The sequence below is a fragment of the Labeo rohita genome, chromosome 11, assembly GCF_022985175.1.
Source record: "Labeo rohita strain BAU-BD-2019 chromosome 11, IGBB_LRoh.1.0, whole genome shotgun sequence".
Taxonomy (NCBI): domain Eukaryota; kingdom Metazoa; phylum Chordata; class Actinopteri; order Cypriniformes; family Cyprinidae; genus Labeo; species Labeo rohita.
The window spans coordinates 21,061,424-21,078,683 of NC_066879.1; the positions used below are offsets into that span (position 1 = coordinate 21,061,424).

Genomic DNA, 17,260 nt, shown 5'->3' on the forward strand with positions numbered 1-17,260 from the left:
ATTAAAAAATAAATAAATAAATAAATAAATAAACACTGCTTTCTAACTTTCACCACAGTGGGAATAACCATCACAAGTTTATCCAGAATGTCTCTTCTTCTTTTCCCAAACTTCATATTAAATAAAATATACAATAAACCACTGAAACAGACAATATAATAATCAAAAAGGATAAACAGCTGTTTGTATGGAACACTGTTGTTTTAAGTAGGCTTTGCATTTTACTGCATTGTCAAACATGTTACTGTCTGTTAAACTTGCTGCTACTTTGCCCTTTTGTTTATTTACTTTTTTCCCCGAATTTAGTTTTATTTTTTCCAAATTCATTTTTTTCCATTTTAAGTTTTCTGGATTCCATTTTTTTCCAATTTTAATTTTTCTGGACTCTTTTTTTTATGGTTAAATTACATTTTATTAATCAAAAAAGCAAGTCTAATTAATTACAATTATGAAACTTATACAATTTAACATCAATTTATTAAAAATTCAACAAAAATGATAAGTTTAAGGCCCTATGAAATGTTTTATTTTTTCTAACCTTCTGTTTTATTGTTACCAAATTCGTTAAATGTTTAAGCATGTCTAATTATCTGAGAACAACTTAAAGTTATTAAAGTTTATTTTTACAATATTTTTGGTTATGAAGGCATAAAATATTAATTTAATGTTTTAATCAAATGAAAATTAAACTTTATTTTTTGGCAGACAAAGTTACTACAAAAATTAGAACATGAAAGAATTATTGTGTGATTATTCCTTAATAAAATAAAGTTTTAACAATTTTAGTAATAATAGTAGTAGTAGTAGTAGTAGTATTACGTACATTCTACTAAACAATAGTAATACATACAGAACTTTTATTTTGAAGGGTTGTCGTAAATACCTTTACATTTCTGTGTGTATATGATATGACAGTAGTTTCTCTCAAAAGAAAATGGTAAAATGCTCATAAAGAAACTTCAGAGCAGTTCTGTAAATGTTGTTCGCATAGACAGCAGAAATCACGGCAAGGGTCACAAGCACTTCGGTCTTTGTGTAGTAAACGAAGCTGTGCATCTGCGCCATTCACACACAGAGACACGCAGAACTTGAACGATTCATATTTAAATAGTCTTTTTGCTTAATATTTAGAGATACAAATCCATATCGCAAAAAAATACTTTTGATTCATTCATGCAAACTTTAAATTCTGTGACTTTCCGTGTTACACTGTAAATTTCCACATTGCGAAAATCATAGGGCCCTAGTTATATATATATATTTTTTTTTTATTGAGAATATAAAATTAAAGGTTGTTGCTCTTTGAAATAGTGTACTTACATTATTATTCTGTTTTACTATAATTATATAGTCAGTGGCATAAAATGGTCTTAAAATGAGAATAAGATTGTTTACCAAAATGGGGCAATAGATCCCAATAAAAAGTAGTTTGTGACAGCCCTAGTCTGGAAGTTCTGCATTTCTGACCTCCATTTGAGAGCGATGCTGCCTTCCAATGTACATACAGTAATACACTGGGTACACTGGCAGAGGGAAATGAGCAGTGAGGTTTCTTCCACACTCTCAAACTCACGCAAATGACTGGGCTCATTAAAACAACCACGGTAACAGCATCTGATGTAGTATCAGTGCTTCAATGCAATGGCCCCTGAATAAATTACAACCTATTAAAAGCGCTTTCATTCAGCAGACGTCTCATTAGAAATGAACCACTTAAAAACGTGGAACGCAATTCAAAAAAGAAAGATATTAATACTTTTATTTAACAAGGACCCATAAAATAGATAGAAAGTTCTTTTAAAAACATTAATGTGGAAGTTTCATTAAGACCATGTTCTCAACTGTTTTTGCTTCAAACAAGTGGCAACCAAAACTCTAACCCATAAATCAGGGACCACAAAGGGTAAAGTATGTAGAAGGACAATGAATGCTTAAGAAGCGACCAAACAGCGGGAGACTCTAAGCAATAGTGTTTATATAATATAAAATGATTATTCAGTATAGCCAATGCAATTCTTCTTCAATTTCTTATTTTTGTTATTTGCTGCCTCTTATAATGAGTGCAATCAATATGAGAATAGCCTACAGATTCTCATATTCTCTCTGAAACACAGATAATCTATCCATTCTTATCCTACCAATGAATATAAAACCAAGATGTGCTTGCCACAGACATTACACACTACATGAAGCCAAACAGCATGAGAGATGTCACCGATTCAAGAACTGGCAGGGAATTGAGTTTTCGAGCCAAGTGCTAGCACAAACACACATATCCCCCCTAATAAAATTCTTAGTCAAACAGATAAAAACTTTACAAAAACTTGGCTACAATAGCAACTAGGTTAAATGGGAGTTTATTTATACATAGCAGTAAGTGAATATATACCCCCTGTGTGTTCTCATATGGGAAAGACATTAAAGATAATAGCTATCACAGAGCTGAGAAACACAGTCTAGAGAATTATTATAAAAGAGAAAAGCAATATATAGCTCTTGTGCCATTGACATGACTAATCCTATTCTTTACGCATTAGTAATCATGCTCCTCTTGGAATGAATGCCATTTGCATGAGCGTCAAAGTTACTGAAATGTCCTCTTGTTATGATTCCAAACAAGGCTAGAGCAACAATTGGCAGAGAAAGCAAGAGAGCCTTGAGAAGACTAGATTGTCATTCGAGGTAACCTCTGAATCACCTTCGGTGCAGAAAAGTCCCATTCATACAAATCAGGTTGCACAAAACAGAATGCCAGAACATCCTTATTGAAGGCATAAATAAATCAGTTTGAAAATGAAAAAAACAAAAATGAAAAAAAAATTAAATGTTATGCTCCCTCGACTCAATTTTCTAGCCTTTTTCAATCCCTCATTGCACCTGTCTAATTAAAAGGACTTATTGCCATAATTAACAACATTAGCCATGTCACCTGCTTGTATTATAAATAACTCAGTTTATTAGGTCACTGCAATAGGTCATCCATCATATCAGTATTCAATAAAAAGTCATCTCTGTCAACGTCAGTGATAGTTGTGTTTTTCTCCTGCAACATCATTCTCTCTAAAACATCCACAGAATATTAAAATTGTACATGATGTACATTCACTAAACATTAAGATGCAGAATAATCAGTAGAACAATTGCTTTAAACAAAACTGGCACTGATTTTCTGCAAAATCAACAGGTTTCTGAATAGCACAGTTATGGCATAGGAAGGTCATTTTGAGAAAGAATAAAAGGTTTCCCCAATAACAGATCAAGGTTATGGGATTTACCCAGTAACAGTTGCTAGGAAACCCCCATCTTCTTCCAACTAGACTCAATGAGATGAGGAAAATAAAACAAAGTAGACTAGAAGAGTGCATTTATTTATTTACAGCCTGTTGACCAAAATGTTGTACAATATAAGAACCACATACAAAGTCAATAACGTTAAAAAAAAAATAGTAAAATAAAAATATAGCTGCAAACAGCAATTAAGGGGCCAAGCACTAGGCAAGAAAGGCAGAAAGCATCAAAGCAACTGAAGCAATGAGTAATTGAAGCCATTTTAAGGTGATTTAAGTCAAAATGGGTGAAAAATCATAAAAATAACCACTGGTAATATGTTGTTGTTGATGTTATCAGATCGATGTGGTGTGTTCAGTGTGAGTTGATAATGACACTCAAAGTTTGGTGTCAATATGTCAAAGCTTCACAGAGATAAATCCTCAGAATCATTTTGGCATCACGGCTGAAATTTGTTGCACTGCTATACAAAAAACGGTTTCGTCAACAGACAAAATCCACAACATTTGTCTGACGATGATCTGACTATCGAAGTCTGAAGATGATCTGAAAATCAGACCAACGGTCATGGAGGAGTTAAAAAAAAAAAAAAGTAAGTTTTCAACATAAATCAAAATGGCCGATAGGAAGTTCGGCCAACTATAGGATAATTGGTATTTATGTTGATGGCATGACCCAAGGAATATTTTGAGACCAGTTTCATTACAATAGGCTAATGCAAACAATAGTTATTAGCATTTTTGGAAAATTCATAATTAATGGATAATAAATGGTTTATCACTCTTGACGAATAGGTGGTGCTGTAACCAAACTGATGTGGCATGGTCAGTGAGAGATGACAATTGCACATACAAAGTTTGGTGTAAATATGTCAAAGCTTTGCAGCGATACAGCCTCAGATGTAGTTTGGAATCTTTCCAGCAAATTCATTGATGCGTTAAATGAAAACCACTTTGTATATCGATATGAAATACATAACTTTTTGCCAGCATGGTCTGAAGATGATTAGAGTCAAATTTGGTGAAAATTGGACCAACGGTCTGGAAGTAGTTCGAAAAAGTAGGTTTTGAACATTAATAAAAATGGCAGACAAGACGTTTCTCCAATTTTGGCATAATTGGTATAGATGTTCTTTGCATGACCCAAGGAATATATTGAGATTACTTTCATTACAATAGGCCAGTTTAATCAAGTGTTATTAGCATTTCTTGAAATTTCTTTAAAACTTTTGGCTACAAGGTGGCGCTGCCCCCAAACTTTTTGAGTACAGTCGGGGCATGGTGTTGAAGACACATACTGAGTTTCGTAACAATACGTGCATTCATAAAATATAGCATTTTACAACAAAATTCTAAATTGGCAACATCTAAAACAGCTGACATGGGAAAATATTGTATCAATCAACTCCATTTAGAAGTTATAATCAAAAAGAGCCATTTTTCATATTTCCTGACCACTAGGTGGCACTCCACCAAAACTGTGCAGGTAGCCTCAGGTCATGGTTGTTATAACACACACCAAGTTTGCTCTCAATCCGCCAAACCGTTGCAGAGATATAGCATCATATCTACTTCTGCATGCTTTTCGTCAAATTCATGTGTGTGTTATTCAAGAATGGTTTCACTAATCAACTTGAATTCCAAAACTTTTTGCCATCATGGTCTAAAGATGATTTGAGACAACTTTGGTGAAAATCAGACAAACCGTTTAGGACGAGTTCGAAAAAGTTTTACAGTTTTACAAACTATTAAAAAGAAGAATTTTCTTTCTAGACCTTATGGTTCCAAAGTTATTAGCATAAGCATGAGTGAAAATTTGGATAAGTGGTGGTGCTAGAGAGTTTGAGTTAGAGACTCCAATCTTGCTATGGTTAATGATGACACTGTCCTCTATCTGTGTGCCAAATTTTATAACTTTCCCACAAATGGTTCTATGGGCTGCCATAGACTTCCTGAGCGGAAGAAGAAGAATAACAGCGCCAATGGATACAATAGGTGCCTTTGCACCTTTGGTGCTTGGCCCCTAAAAAAATAAAACCACAGATAACGTAAAATTAAATCCCAAAAATGGAATATACAACCAGCTATTATAATCCTAACTTGCACTTAAGTGCTTAACGTTGGTGTCAACCTAAGGTGAAGAGGTAAATAATTGGCTGAAATTGACACGTGAGATTTAAACAAATGAAACGGCACATAGAAGACGACATAAATTTACATCCCTAAATTAAACACGATTTTTATGAACTTACTCGCTTGCCTATACTCTAGCCAAATACATTTCTGGACGTCAAAAAAAAAAGAAAAGGAGTAATGACTAAATAGATGGCAGGGGGTCTAACAGCACGAAGGTCAAGCTGAACCTTTAACGAAACGTGCATGAATGCCAAACAGTTTTCTCCATCGACACTTTGCCAGGAGAGGCTATTAAAATCAATCCAGTAGCACCTCGGCAGAGGTGAGAGACGCTAATCATGTCAATTGCAGTCCATTAGGCTCAATCACACCCACCTGCCAGTGATTGTCTTAACCTTGGACGTCAAGACCGGAAAGGCAGTGCAGCAGTCGGGCACAGTGTGCGGATGCCATCGACATCTGTCAGATCACTACCGCGGTCTCGACACGTCACAGGAGTGGAGTGACAGGAATACATGTTGCATGTGCATGTGATAGACTGAATCGGATATTTAAGATGAGGGCTGATATGCTGTAATGTAAGGAGGTATGTGGTTTGATGAGAGACTGTGACAAGAGCTGTTGTCTCAGGAAAAGGGGAAAACTGAAAAATATTACCATCAGACGACATTTTAATACATTGATATTTTGAGGTTTCATTTTTCATGGGTATTTCAAGCAGTCAAAACTGAAAATAAATAAATAAATAGAAATATAAACCAACGTGTGGTGTCCATCTGACTTCATTCAGCTCCTGAAAGACTTCAAAGCCAATTACATCATTCTGGTTGAAGTCCAAATATGTTTTTCCCTAGAGAAATAAGCAGAAAAATCATGCCTGATAACAAGGGAGCTCTATACAAAAATAAATAAATAAATCTATTACAGCTCATTTGTATTTCCACTTTTAAGTTTAAGCAAAAGTTTTTTGTCAGAGTGAATTACCACTGTGCAAAAACCAAACAAAAAAACAGATCTATTACTGTAGCCTACACAGCAGTGGTTGACTTTTTGAATTTGAAGTTTAAAGTCTGCTGTAAAGACCACATAAAAAGTTCTCCGAATTTGAACGATATCCTGTGAGGCGTGATAGAGACCTCAAAATCAGGCAAAAATCAGATGACTGAGCCAAAGTGAGTTTACGTCAATTCTGTTTGGGTAACGTATCACCTCGGCCATGTGCATGTGCATGTCTGCTTATCCGTCTGTCTTCATTTGTATCCATCTCTGCCTCGGTCTGTGTGCAGATCTCTGGCCTTCCTCCAATCTCCAGGTTTGCGTCCGAAGGGCGATGCGGTCTGTCAGGAGGAAGAGGGGAATTGACTGGGCTGACAGCTGGTCTCCACGGATACAGCTGGGGTCGGGATAAAGAGCCAAAGGCAAGTTCAGAGCTGCATAGCAATCAGCGCATCAGGGGAGTGACAGACAGGGCCAAGAGGTTAGGAACGAGGGAGAAAGACACCATCCCGAAACCATATCACACTTTCTTCAGGCCTCGTCCCCAAACAGCATCAGAGACTTCTCTTCTTGCAGTCGTGGCATCTGGATGCAGCATTCACTTAGGGATGTGGCGCGTAGCAGAAGCGCAGTCGACTAGCCCGACTAGAAGGCCTCACCGAAAAACATCACAAGCGTCAGTGTCCGACTACCATGACCACAAAAATCTCAGCAGGTACAGGTTCAACTGCACCACTCTGGTTCTGATCTATGGCGCGCACTGTTGCCATGGATACAAGAAACAATCTCTGAGTGTGTGTGCGCGTGTGTCAAAGAGAGTGGTTTTCATCATGCCAGTCATGAACGCTCATGCGGTAGCTGCTAGAGTCTATGCTCTCTCTCTGTTCAATACAGACACTCCTACTGCAGTGGCTTAGAGTGTTCTCAGACACTGAGCACTGTCACCCCTACAGAATATCACTGTCTAGATCTACAGGGGCCATTTTTGCCTTCCAATATTAATGGACTTTCTGTCCTGCAGAGTAGCCTAAAAGAATTTAAGCTGTTCTTGCAATACTCTGCTTCTTGCTTATTGGAATAGATTGTATTCTGCTTTCCAATAAAGGTTCTTATTTTCACAATGATGTAAATTCAATAACCTTCCCTGTTTTCCTAATATTAATTTCCAAACATTGCCTTTTACACTACACAGCAAAACAACCATTGTGCCAAGTGTGCAAAGTCCACATCACCAACATTCATTACTGAAATGGCTTCAAAGAGCCAGCTGAAATAAATAATTTGAGGTTTGCAGGAAGAGAAGCAATTTCTCCAATTCAAGTATAGAAAGGATCCAATTTTACAAGCAAAAAATGAACCAGTTTAAATTTTACTAAGTGAAACATATGGATACAGGTAGAGGTTGCAGTACATATTATCATTAATAAAAGATTTAAATTTCAATTATTTAAATAAAGCATGCTACACAATTTAAATAAAAATAAAAATAAATAATTCTTACAATAAAAACAAATACAGCAACAAAAACCTGTTGATTGGTCACCTGTAAGTTTCCTTACCATATATACTAAAAAAAATTGTTGTTTAATATATGGCAAATTCTAATGTAAAATTTTACTGTAAAATATAAATCTGTGGTTTGTGGAAATTAAAAATAACTAGGCTAAATACACTGTTGTTCAAAAGTTTGGATTCTTAATGTTTTTAAATAAGTCTCAAAGTCCAAAGATCAAAAATATAGAAAAAGTAATATTATGAAATATTATTCCAAGTTAAAACAGTTTTATGTTTTAATATACTTTAAAATATAACTTATTTCTGTGATGCAAAGCTGAATTTTCATCAGCATCATTACTCCAGTCTTCAGTGTCACACGATCATTCAGAAATCTTTCTAACATGCTAATTTATTATCAACGCTGGAAACTGTGCTGCTTAATTTTTCTATAATACTTTTTTAGGATTCTTTAACGAATAAAAAGTTAAAAAGAAGAGCATTTATTATAAGTATGATTTCTGAAGGATTATGTGACACTGAAGACTGGAGTAATGATGCAGGATAATCATACAGTGTAGGTTTAAATGGTTTTAAAATGTTTCCCTGGATAGAATTTTAATTTTATCAATCATGCTTTAAAATTCTCTAATCTCAAAAGGCTTCAAAAAAGCAAAAAATAAAGGTCAAAGATCATGTTTGACTCATATTGCTCTTTTTAAAGCCCCAGTAAGCATTCAAAAAAAAAAAAAATTCATACTGAAATCTCTTTTGTAAAATTCAAGGAAAGGCGTACAGCCTACATTTCAGGCTACAGTTTGAAGAGACAACGTCCTGCTGGCCTTGACGACAGCTTAGTTTCCAGTGAGCTTTTCATCACACCAGGTAATAAGTGCAGCCACCAAGGGGAACACGTTACCGTGACTTACTTAGAAAACTCCAGGTGGAGTATATTTGAGACCTGAGTGACAGAAGCTGAATAACAAAATTACCTTTCATTACAAATTAACAAGAAAAATCAGTGACAACAGAGAGAATAGGATGAGGAAAATTAAATATAATTGCTCCGGCCTTGATAGTCGCACCTCCTTTCCCTGGCATTGTTGTTGTCCTGCTTTTGAAAAGTCACATCCTTTTCATTTGGGTCAGTCAAAAGTTAACTGCACCATTAAGGCAGCAGAACATGTTGCGATAAAGAAAAGCATCATTGGAAGCTTCTGTAATTGCTTCTTCCACATTGTTCAATTCTGTAAGCCCAACGTTGCCATTTGGCCTTTCAGTGAGGCATGAGCAGCCTCCATTTCTCCCCCTCTCACCATACAAACTTATACTCTCTGACTTTGGTCCTTGTTCCTTTTCCTACATTACTAATTTTAGAGACACTTACTGTATGCGAGGATGTCTTGTCAACAGTAAAAGTCATCCTGTGACATTCAGACAGGATTCCAACTAAATTTTCCAAATCTCAATCAACAAGTCCTGCAGTACCACAGCGGTACTGTCTACCCATCACTGTGGGAACATATCACGTTAAGCTGCTCAGACTCCTCCAGTCCAAATGAAGGAAGGAAGAGAAAAGGCAGGGGGCTGTCAGAACAGCATGAGAATGAAAGCTCCCTGTAAAATCCTTCTAGTTGTTTTGGCTCTACAAAACTACAAAAGCTGAATTGATTTGAGCTTGTTCTTTCCATCTCAAACCTCCTCAATTTTTCATACTCTCAAGTGCATTTTTGCAACACACAAATCAATCTGGCGTAATAATTACTGGTAATGAGAGTCGTTTGGTTGACCCTCACCACGTTATGTTCCCTTGTTTGTGTTGCATTATGAGCTGCACCGAAATCCTTTTCTCTCCCACTCGCTCGCTCTCTCTTACTGGAGACAGATGGGGAGCTGAACGTTTAGCCCAGGACAATGCCTTCTGAAGAGTAGCCCAGAATGTCACCCGACAAATTTGAACACCTGCTCTGGCAACGACACCTACTCCGCTAAATTGAAGAGTCTATGACTCAACCAGAGCAACCTGTACAAGCTGCATTAAAAAAAAAAAAAAAAAGAAAGAAAGAAAGAAAAGAAAAAAGAAAAATCACTAACATTTGAGATGTTGAGCTTGGCATGCACTTACACATGGCACACTAAATATGCAATGATTCATTTGTCTTTTCAAGACTGCTGAGTATTCGACAAATGAGTCTTAAGAAACACTGCAGAGCAGCTTAAAAGAATGTGACAAACTTTATGCAGTTCACATTTACAGCATCCAGAAGAAATAAGAAAACTCTTAATAATAAATGTTTGTCATTTGCATTGATGGTTCCATAAAGATCCTTTACATCCATGGAACATTTCCACTGATCATAAGTTTCTTTACATTGGAAAAAGATTCTTTAGATTAAAATGTAATGTTTTTCACACTAAGAACTGCTCACTGAAACATTATTTCGGGAACCCAAAAATCTTTTTGTTTTTTTTTCCTATGGCACTGCTGCTGCCAAAAAAAAAAAAAAAAAAACACTTTTCCCCATCTCAATTGTTATGAGTGAAGATAAAAGATTAAATGCGGGTTTTCTCATGAATCCAACTTCTAATATCAAGCAACTTATCCAGCAAGTTAAATGGTCACTTTCTAAGTTGCCCTATTAACCTTTATATTAATAACATCTAGGGGTTCTACAAGGGCAAACTGATTTTTAACATCCACTTTTTTCACCTACATTTTGCCACAATGGCATGGTAAAGGTTAACCATTTGTCAGAGTACTGAAAAAAACAGATTGTTAATTTACATTTAAAACATTACTTCATTTACAATAGGTTATTAAAAAACATTCAATAACATAAGCACTGCTTACTTCCCATCTGTTCATGAAATGCCTAAAGCAATGTAATTCTTTCAGTTTAATTATGTAGAAATTGGGAAATACACACAAGATATCAAAAACAAATAAAAAAATAAGCAAAGTCATTGTTGGAATTAAAACTGTAACCATAATCTCCACTTCCCTTCTTCCCATCACCTCAGCTTTCTTTACTAGGTACATGCAGCTCATCTTAGCACAAAAACAAACTGGTTATGAAAGCATGTTTTTAAAATGATATGTGCCTCAACGTATTCTTTTCGTGGTGTTATTGTGACACCTACTGGTTATTAGAGATACTTTACACAGTGATTCTTCCTACATAGATAAATGGGACCACAAAACCAGTCTAAAGGCAAATTTCTCAGGATTTTTTTTTTTTCCCCACCCTCAGATTCCAGATTTTCAAATAGTTGTATCTTGGCTAAATATTGTCCTATTCTAACAAACCATACATTAATGGAAAGCTTATTCATTCAGTTTTTTCAATTAATAAAATTTAAAAAAAAATAACTAACCCTTATGACTGGTTTTGTCACAGGGTCACAAATGCTTAATTCTAATTTATTAGTTATTTTCTAAATTCATAATACCTGCCAAGTAACTGGTGAGGAGATAAAGGAAAAGTGATTTCGTATAAATCACCAACTGAATAAACCCAAATGATGCTCTTACAAAACCTTTGGCAAGAACTCTAAAGATGGTCTTTAACAAAGCATTTGTATGAACTGTAATTGGCCTACTGCAGAGAAATAAGCAGTCCACAAAAGACACTCGTGACAGTGAAAAGGATGCATTTATGAACTCTTCATAAAAACAAAAGGAACAAATGTTTGATTTGAACTCCAACCAGTTAACACTGTAGAAATCAAACTTCCATTGTACACAATGGCCAGTTGCGTCAACAGTCACTCTAAAACTGGAGTTCAGCCGACTAAATCCTAATTACATTAAAAGGGTCAGAAACTACATGAGGACAGTACAGTCTCTTCCAGAAATGCAGAAAACATGATGACAGGATCAGATCGAACACAGCCTGTGACCAAAGGAAGACCAATTGAGTTTCAAGACAATCCACTACTGGAGTTAAAAGAATACTAAAGAATTTCTCTTAACAGTCACTGCATTCCACACATTCTGGCAGTAGACATCATTCTAATAAAAGAAGTGCACTTATGCCTTTCACTCTGTGACCTAGAAAGGGTGTGTGTAGATGAAAACATCTCAGGACTGTTAAACAAATACCTCACATCTGTTCAGAGCAAAACAAAGCCCCTATTTTCAATTGACTTATTTGGAAAGTACCTAAAATGCAGTCCAGTTTTATCTGTTTCTACAAACTCTCTATCATTATAAAAAGGTATCCGAAAAAATTTAGAAGCAAAACTGTGCAATCATGCATTAGTCACGTACAGAGACTTGAACCACAACAATTAATAATCTACAAAGCGTTCTAACAAAAACATGTCTTAATTACTTAATTACCTAATTATTTACTTTTTCAGCTTCTGTGCAATAAAAGCCAATTATTTTTCTCAAAAACATATACCGTTTTTTTTTTACATTTTTTAAAGAAGTCTCTTCTGCTCACCAAGCCTGCATTTATTTGATACAGCAAAAACAATACAATTTAGAAATATTTTTACTATTTAAAATAACTGTTTTCTATTTGAATATTTTTTTAAAATGTAATTTATTGCTGTGATTTCAAAGCATCATTACTCCAGTCAAATGATCCTTCAGAAATCACTCTAAAATTCTGACTTGCTGCTCAAAAAAACATTTATTATTTTTTAATATGTTGAAAACAGATGAGTAGAATATTCTTCAGGTTGCTTTGATAAATAGAAGTTCAGTAGAACATCTTTTGCAACATTATAAATGTCTTTATCATCACTTTTCAATTTAAAACATTCTTGCAAAATAAAAGCATTAATTTCCATAATTTCTTTCTTCAAGCTTATTATACTGACTCCAATCTTTTGAATGGTATATGTTGTTACAAAACCTTTTGATTTCAGATAAATGCTGGCATTTGAATCTTTCTATTCATCAAAGAATGTTTTAAATATTGATAACAATACTAATAAAGTATGTTTCTCAGCATATTAGAATGATTTCTGAAGGATCATGTGACACAGAAGACTGGAGTAACGATGCTGAAAATTTAGCTTTGATCACAGAAATAAATTACGTTACATAATATATTCAAACAGAAAACAGTTATTTTAAACAGTAAAAATATTTTAGAATTTATACAGTTAAAATACAGTTTTTCCTGTACTTTGGATCAAATAAACACACGCTTTGTGAGCAGAAGAGACTTCTTTATTTGACTGGTAGTATATACAAAGAAAACTGTTATTTTACATCGTAATAATACCTCACAATATTACTGTTTTTATCAAATAACTGCAGCCTTGGTGAGCATAAGAGACATGCAAAAACATCTTACCAACCCCAAACTTTCAAAGGGTATATAGCTGCTTTGATTTTTTTTTTAGTTAGGTTTTTTTAGATCCTTAGGGTCCCCTGTACTAAATAACAGTGATATTTACAAAAGTCAAAGCCCATCATTTGATACTGGCACAGTGCCACTCATTATTGTGGGTGGGCATTCAGAAACAATACTGTTCCTACACCAGCACTAAAACAAGATTGGATAATTCTGTCTTATCCCTGTGCTAATTTTATCCTTTGATTTAGCACTGGCAGTCAACAACTAAGTTAATGGCATTGAAAGAGGGGTTCGAGATGTGTGGGTGTGTTTTTATCCATCTGTCTCTGTGCTGTCTGTTTAAACATAACAAAAAAAATAAATCTTGCTGTTGCCTAAATCCATCTAAAATCAACCATCACGCTGTCAGTTTTAAGAAATATCTACAATTTGCATAAAATAACAGACATTTGATTACTGAAGAAACAAAGAGCACTGACAAAGCAGTTACAGACTAACTTCACAAAGTTTTTATAATTCACATTAATATGCATTAATATGGATATACCCTGCATTTAATTGACATTGAACGATGTAGAATAATGAACCAATTATTATGTTGAAAACAGCGGTGTAGATTTTTTCCAGGTTTCTTTGATTAATAGAAAGTTCAGAAGAACAGCGTTTATCTGAAACAGAAATCTTTTGTAACATTATAAATGTCTTTATGATCACTTTTGATCAGTGTAAAGCATCCTTGCTAAATAAAAGTATTGATTTCTATATTATTTCCTAAACAAATGGGAAAGAAAAAAAAACTGACTGCAAGCTTTTTCAAAGACTCAACTGTAATCAACTATTAAATATTGATAATAAGAAAAATAAAAATAAACAAACAGCAAATCAGCATATTAGAATGATTTCTGAAGGACAGAAATGTGACACTGAAGACTGACGTGATTATGCTGAAAATGTAGCTTTGATCACAGGAATAAATTACATTTTAAAATATATTCAAAGGGAAAACAGTTGTTTTAAACAGTAAAAATATTTCAAAATTTTACTGTACTTTGGATCAACATTTTCTACATTCTCTACATTTTGTCAACAACATGGGTTATGAAAACATTTATCAAATCAATTATCAGTTCGTTTTCCAGGTTCTTCTTCCATATTTCATCTGATATGAGTAAAACAAAGCCATATAGGCTATTGATTGATATCATCATTTAATACATGTTTGATATGTGAAATGTTTGTTTTGTTTTTGTTGACGTGTTTGTTTTGCTGAAAGGTCTGATTATTTTTGAACGACAGGCAAGAAAATAGTATTGTATGAACATAAAAGCAAAACTTTGCAGAAAAACACAGATAAATACATAAACAGGCTCACTTTTTTCAAACACCTGTGGGACGCTTGGCGCTCTTTTTTTATTGTCCTTTTTCTCTATCAAATATTTTAGTAATCATCACAAATTATATATCATTTGAAAGCTTAGAAGCCCAAGAATCATCCTATGAAAACCATTTTGAAACACTGTGTTACCATGGAAATGATACTGTAAAATCTTTTGGCGTCTCCTCCCCCTCAGCAGCGGTGTCAAGTGTCAAATTACAAAATGCATTAGGGTCTTTTAGAATCCAAACTTTTTATAATCTTGCCAAAAAACATGTCAGTGGAAAGGTCTGAGTCTCAGGATTTCATATTTGGTGGTTATTTTGTGATAGAAGTAAAATTAACAGAGAAATTTAGATGTTTGTGACAGAAAAAATGCATTTTAAAAAATTCTATAGTTTGTATGGCACCCGGTGGCTGTTTGTGGTATAACACCCTAAACAAACTTTTACAGGAACCTCAATTTTTTTCATATCAACTTCCAATTTGGAACATAACTTATTTAGACATAAGGCTTCAATTTGATATCAAATTTAGGGTAAAACCTGTTATGTAAAATATGTATTTTATTTAAAATATAATAAAAATGGTACAGTGCATTTTCTTTTTAGTAAATTTAAACTTCTATAATTTATTAATATTTTATTTTTTTGAAAAAATTCCACATCTGGCATAATTTGCTGACGGTCATGTTCATGAATTACAACAAATTAAGTTCGGATAGTGCACTTTCATTTATCAAATCAATTACCAGTTTGTTTTGTCTTTTGTAACATCTTTTGTAACATTATAAATGTCTTTATGATCACTTTTGATCAGTGTAAAGCATCCTTGCTAAATAAAAGTACCGATTTCTATATTATTTCCCCAAAAAATGGGAAAGAAAAAAAAACTGACTGCAAGCTTTTTCAAAGACTCAACTGTAATCAACTATTAAATACTGATAATAATAAAAATAAAAATAAAAGAACAGCAAATCAGCATATTAGAATGATTTCTGAAGGATCACGTGACACTGAAGACTGGCGTGATTATGCTGAAAATGTAGCTTTGATCACAGAAATAAATTACATTTTTAAATACATTCAAAGGGAAAACAGTTGTTTTAAACAGTAAAAATATTTCAAAATTTTACTGTACTTTGAATCAACATTTTCTACATTTTCTACATTTTGTCAACAATGTGGGTTATGAAAACATTTATCAAATCAATTACCAGTTCGTTTTTTCTAGGTCCTTCTTCCATATTTCATCTGATATGAGTACAACAAAGCCATATAGGCTATTGGTTGGTATCGTCATCTAATAAATGTCTGATATGCGAAATGTTTGTTTTGTTTTTGTTTACGTGTTCGTTTGTTTTGCTGAAAGGTCTGATTATTTTTGAACGACAGGCAAGAAACTAGTATTGTACGAACATGAACAAACTGTTACAGGAACCTCAATTTGTTTCATATCAACTTCAAATTTGGAACATAACTTATTTAGACACAAGGCTTCAATTTGATATCAAATTTAGGGTAAAACCTGTTATGTAAAATATGCATTTTATATAAAATATAATAAAAATGGTACAGTTTATTTTCTTTTTAGTAAATTTAAACTTCTATAATTTATTAATATTTTATTTTTTTGAAAAAAAATCCACATCTGGCATAATTTGCTGACTGCCACGTTCATGAATTACAACAAATTAAGTTCGGATAGCGCACTTTCAAGCCTGTTTTAAAAAATGGGGGGTGACAGTTAAAGGGTTAATACTCACGAACCAGTGATTCAGTACTAGAGGCCTGACAGCAACAGTGAAGTACAAGGTGATCATTTACTACAATGATAACCGTTTATGAGAACAGCAACTCCTTATATAATAATTTCAAAAAGCGTAACTTACAAATTTAGGTTTCTTCTCTCCGTCATCCCCATTTGAACTGCTCTGAGACGACACTCCGACTCCAAATCCTTTCTTTCGATGGATTTTATTCTCTCTCCCCTGACTCGAGCCTTCATATCGCTGGTGGCGGTAGTTATCCATGTCCAGGTGAAGATATAAAACTATTTCTACAACGTTTCCGGGTTTAACGCGTTTCTAAGTGCTCATGATATCCCTAAGGTTGACCGTTGAAAGAAACGAGAGCGAGCTCGGATTAAGATGACGTTTGCGAGCGAACGTGGTTGAGAGTTGACAGTAGTTGTTGTCTAATAAGGCGGTAATCCAATTGCCAAGTCTTTAGATCACTAACACCCCTTCTAGACTGGCGAAGGGTTCAAAATATACTCCGGTGCGACAAAACAACCAATTTGACAAGTGGTTAAGGTTGTCTAGGTTAGTAAAAGAAGAGAGCTGAAATGGAAAACGAAGAAATGTTATTACAGACGTCCAGTAGACTGAAACTCCCGCCTCGGAAGCAGCCAATGAAATGCGTTGGATTGAGGAACACGTGATGTAAAGAATCTTCCATTGGAAAGAACAGTCACTCTTGTGTTAGCTTCCGCATATGGTCACGTGGTTAACATCCACGCTTCTAACTTTTGTCCTATGTGTGATGTATTATATAATAAGGTTGTTTATGATATTAAATAATTCGTTTTTACTGTGATTTTAAAATATTAACCATTTTTATCCAAGTGTATTTATTTCCAGTCAGAAGTTTTTGGAC

The 17,260-nt window shown here is 34.3% G+C and overlaps 1 protein-coding gene across 1 annotated transcript in view; it reads right to left on the reverse strand.

Moving 5' to 3' along the window:
- The window catches only part of diaph3 (diaphanous-related formin 3), a 352,867-nt gene extending 335,813 nt beyond the window's left edge, over positions 1-17,054 (reverse strand). The window contains exon 1 of the mRNA XM_051123390.1: positions 16,495-17,054. Coding sequence (XP_050979347.1) covers positions 16,495-16,635 — 141 coding nt within the window. The 5' untranslated portion in view covers positions 16,636-17,054. The remainder of the gene's footprint in view (positions 1-16,494) is intronic.
- Between the last annotated feature and the right edge of the window lie 206 nt (positions 17,055-17,260).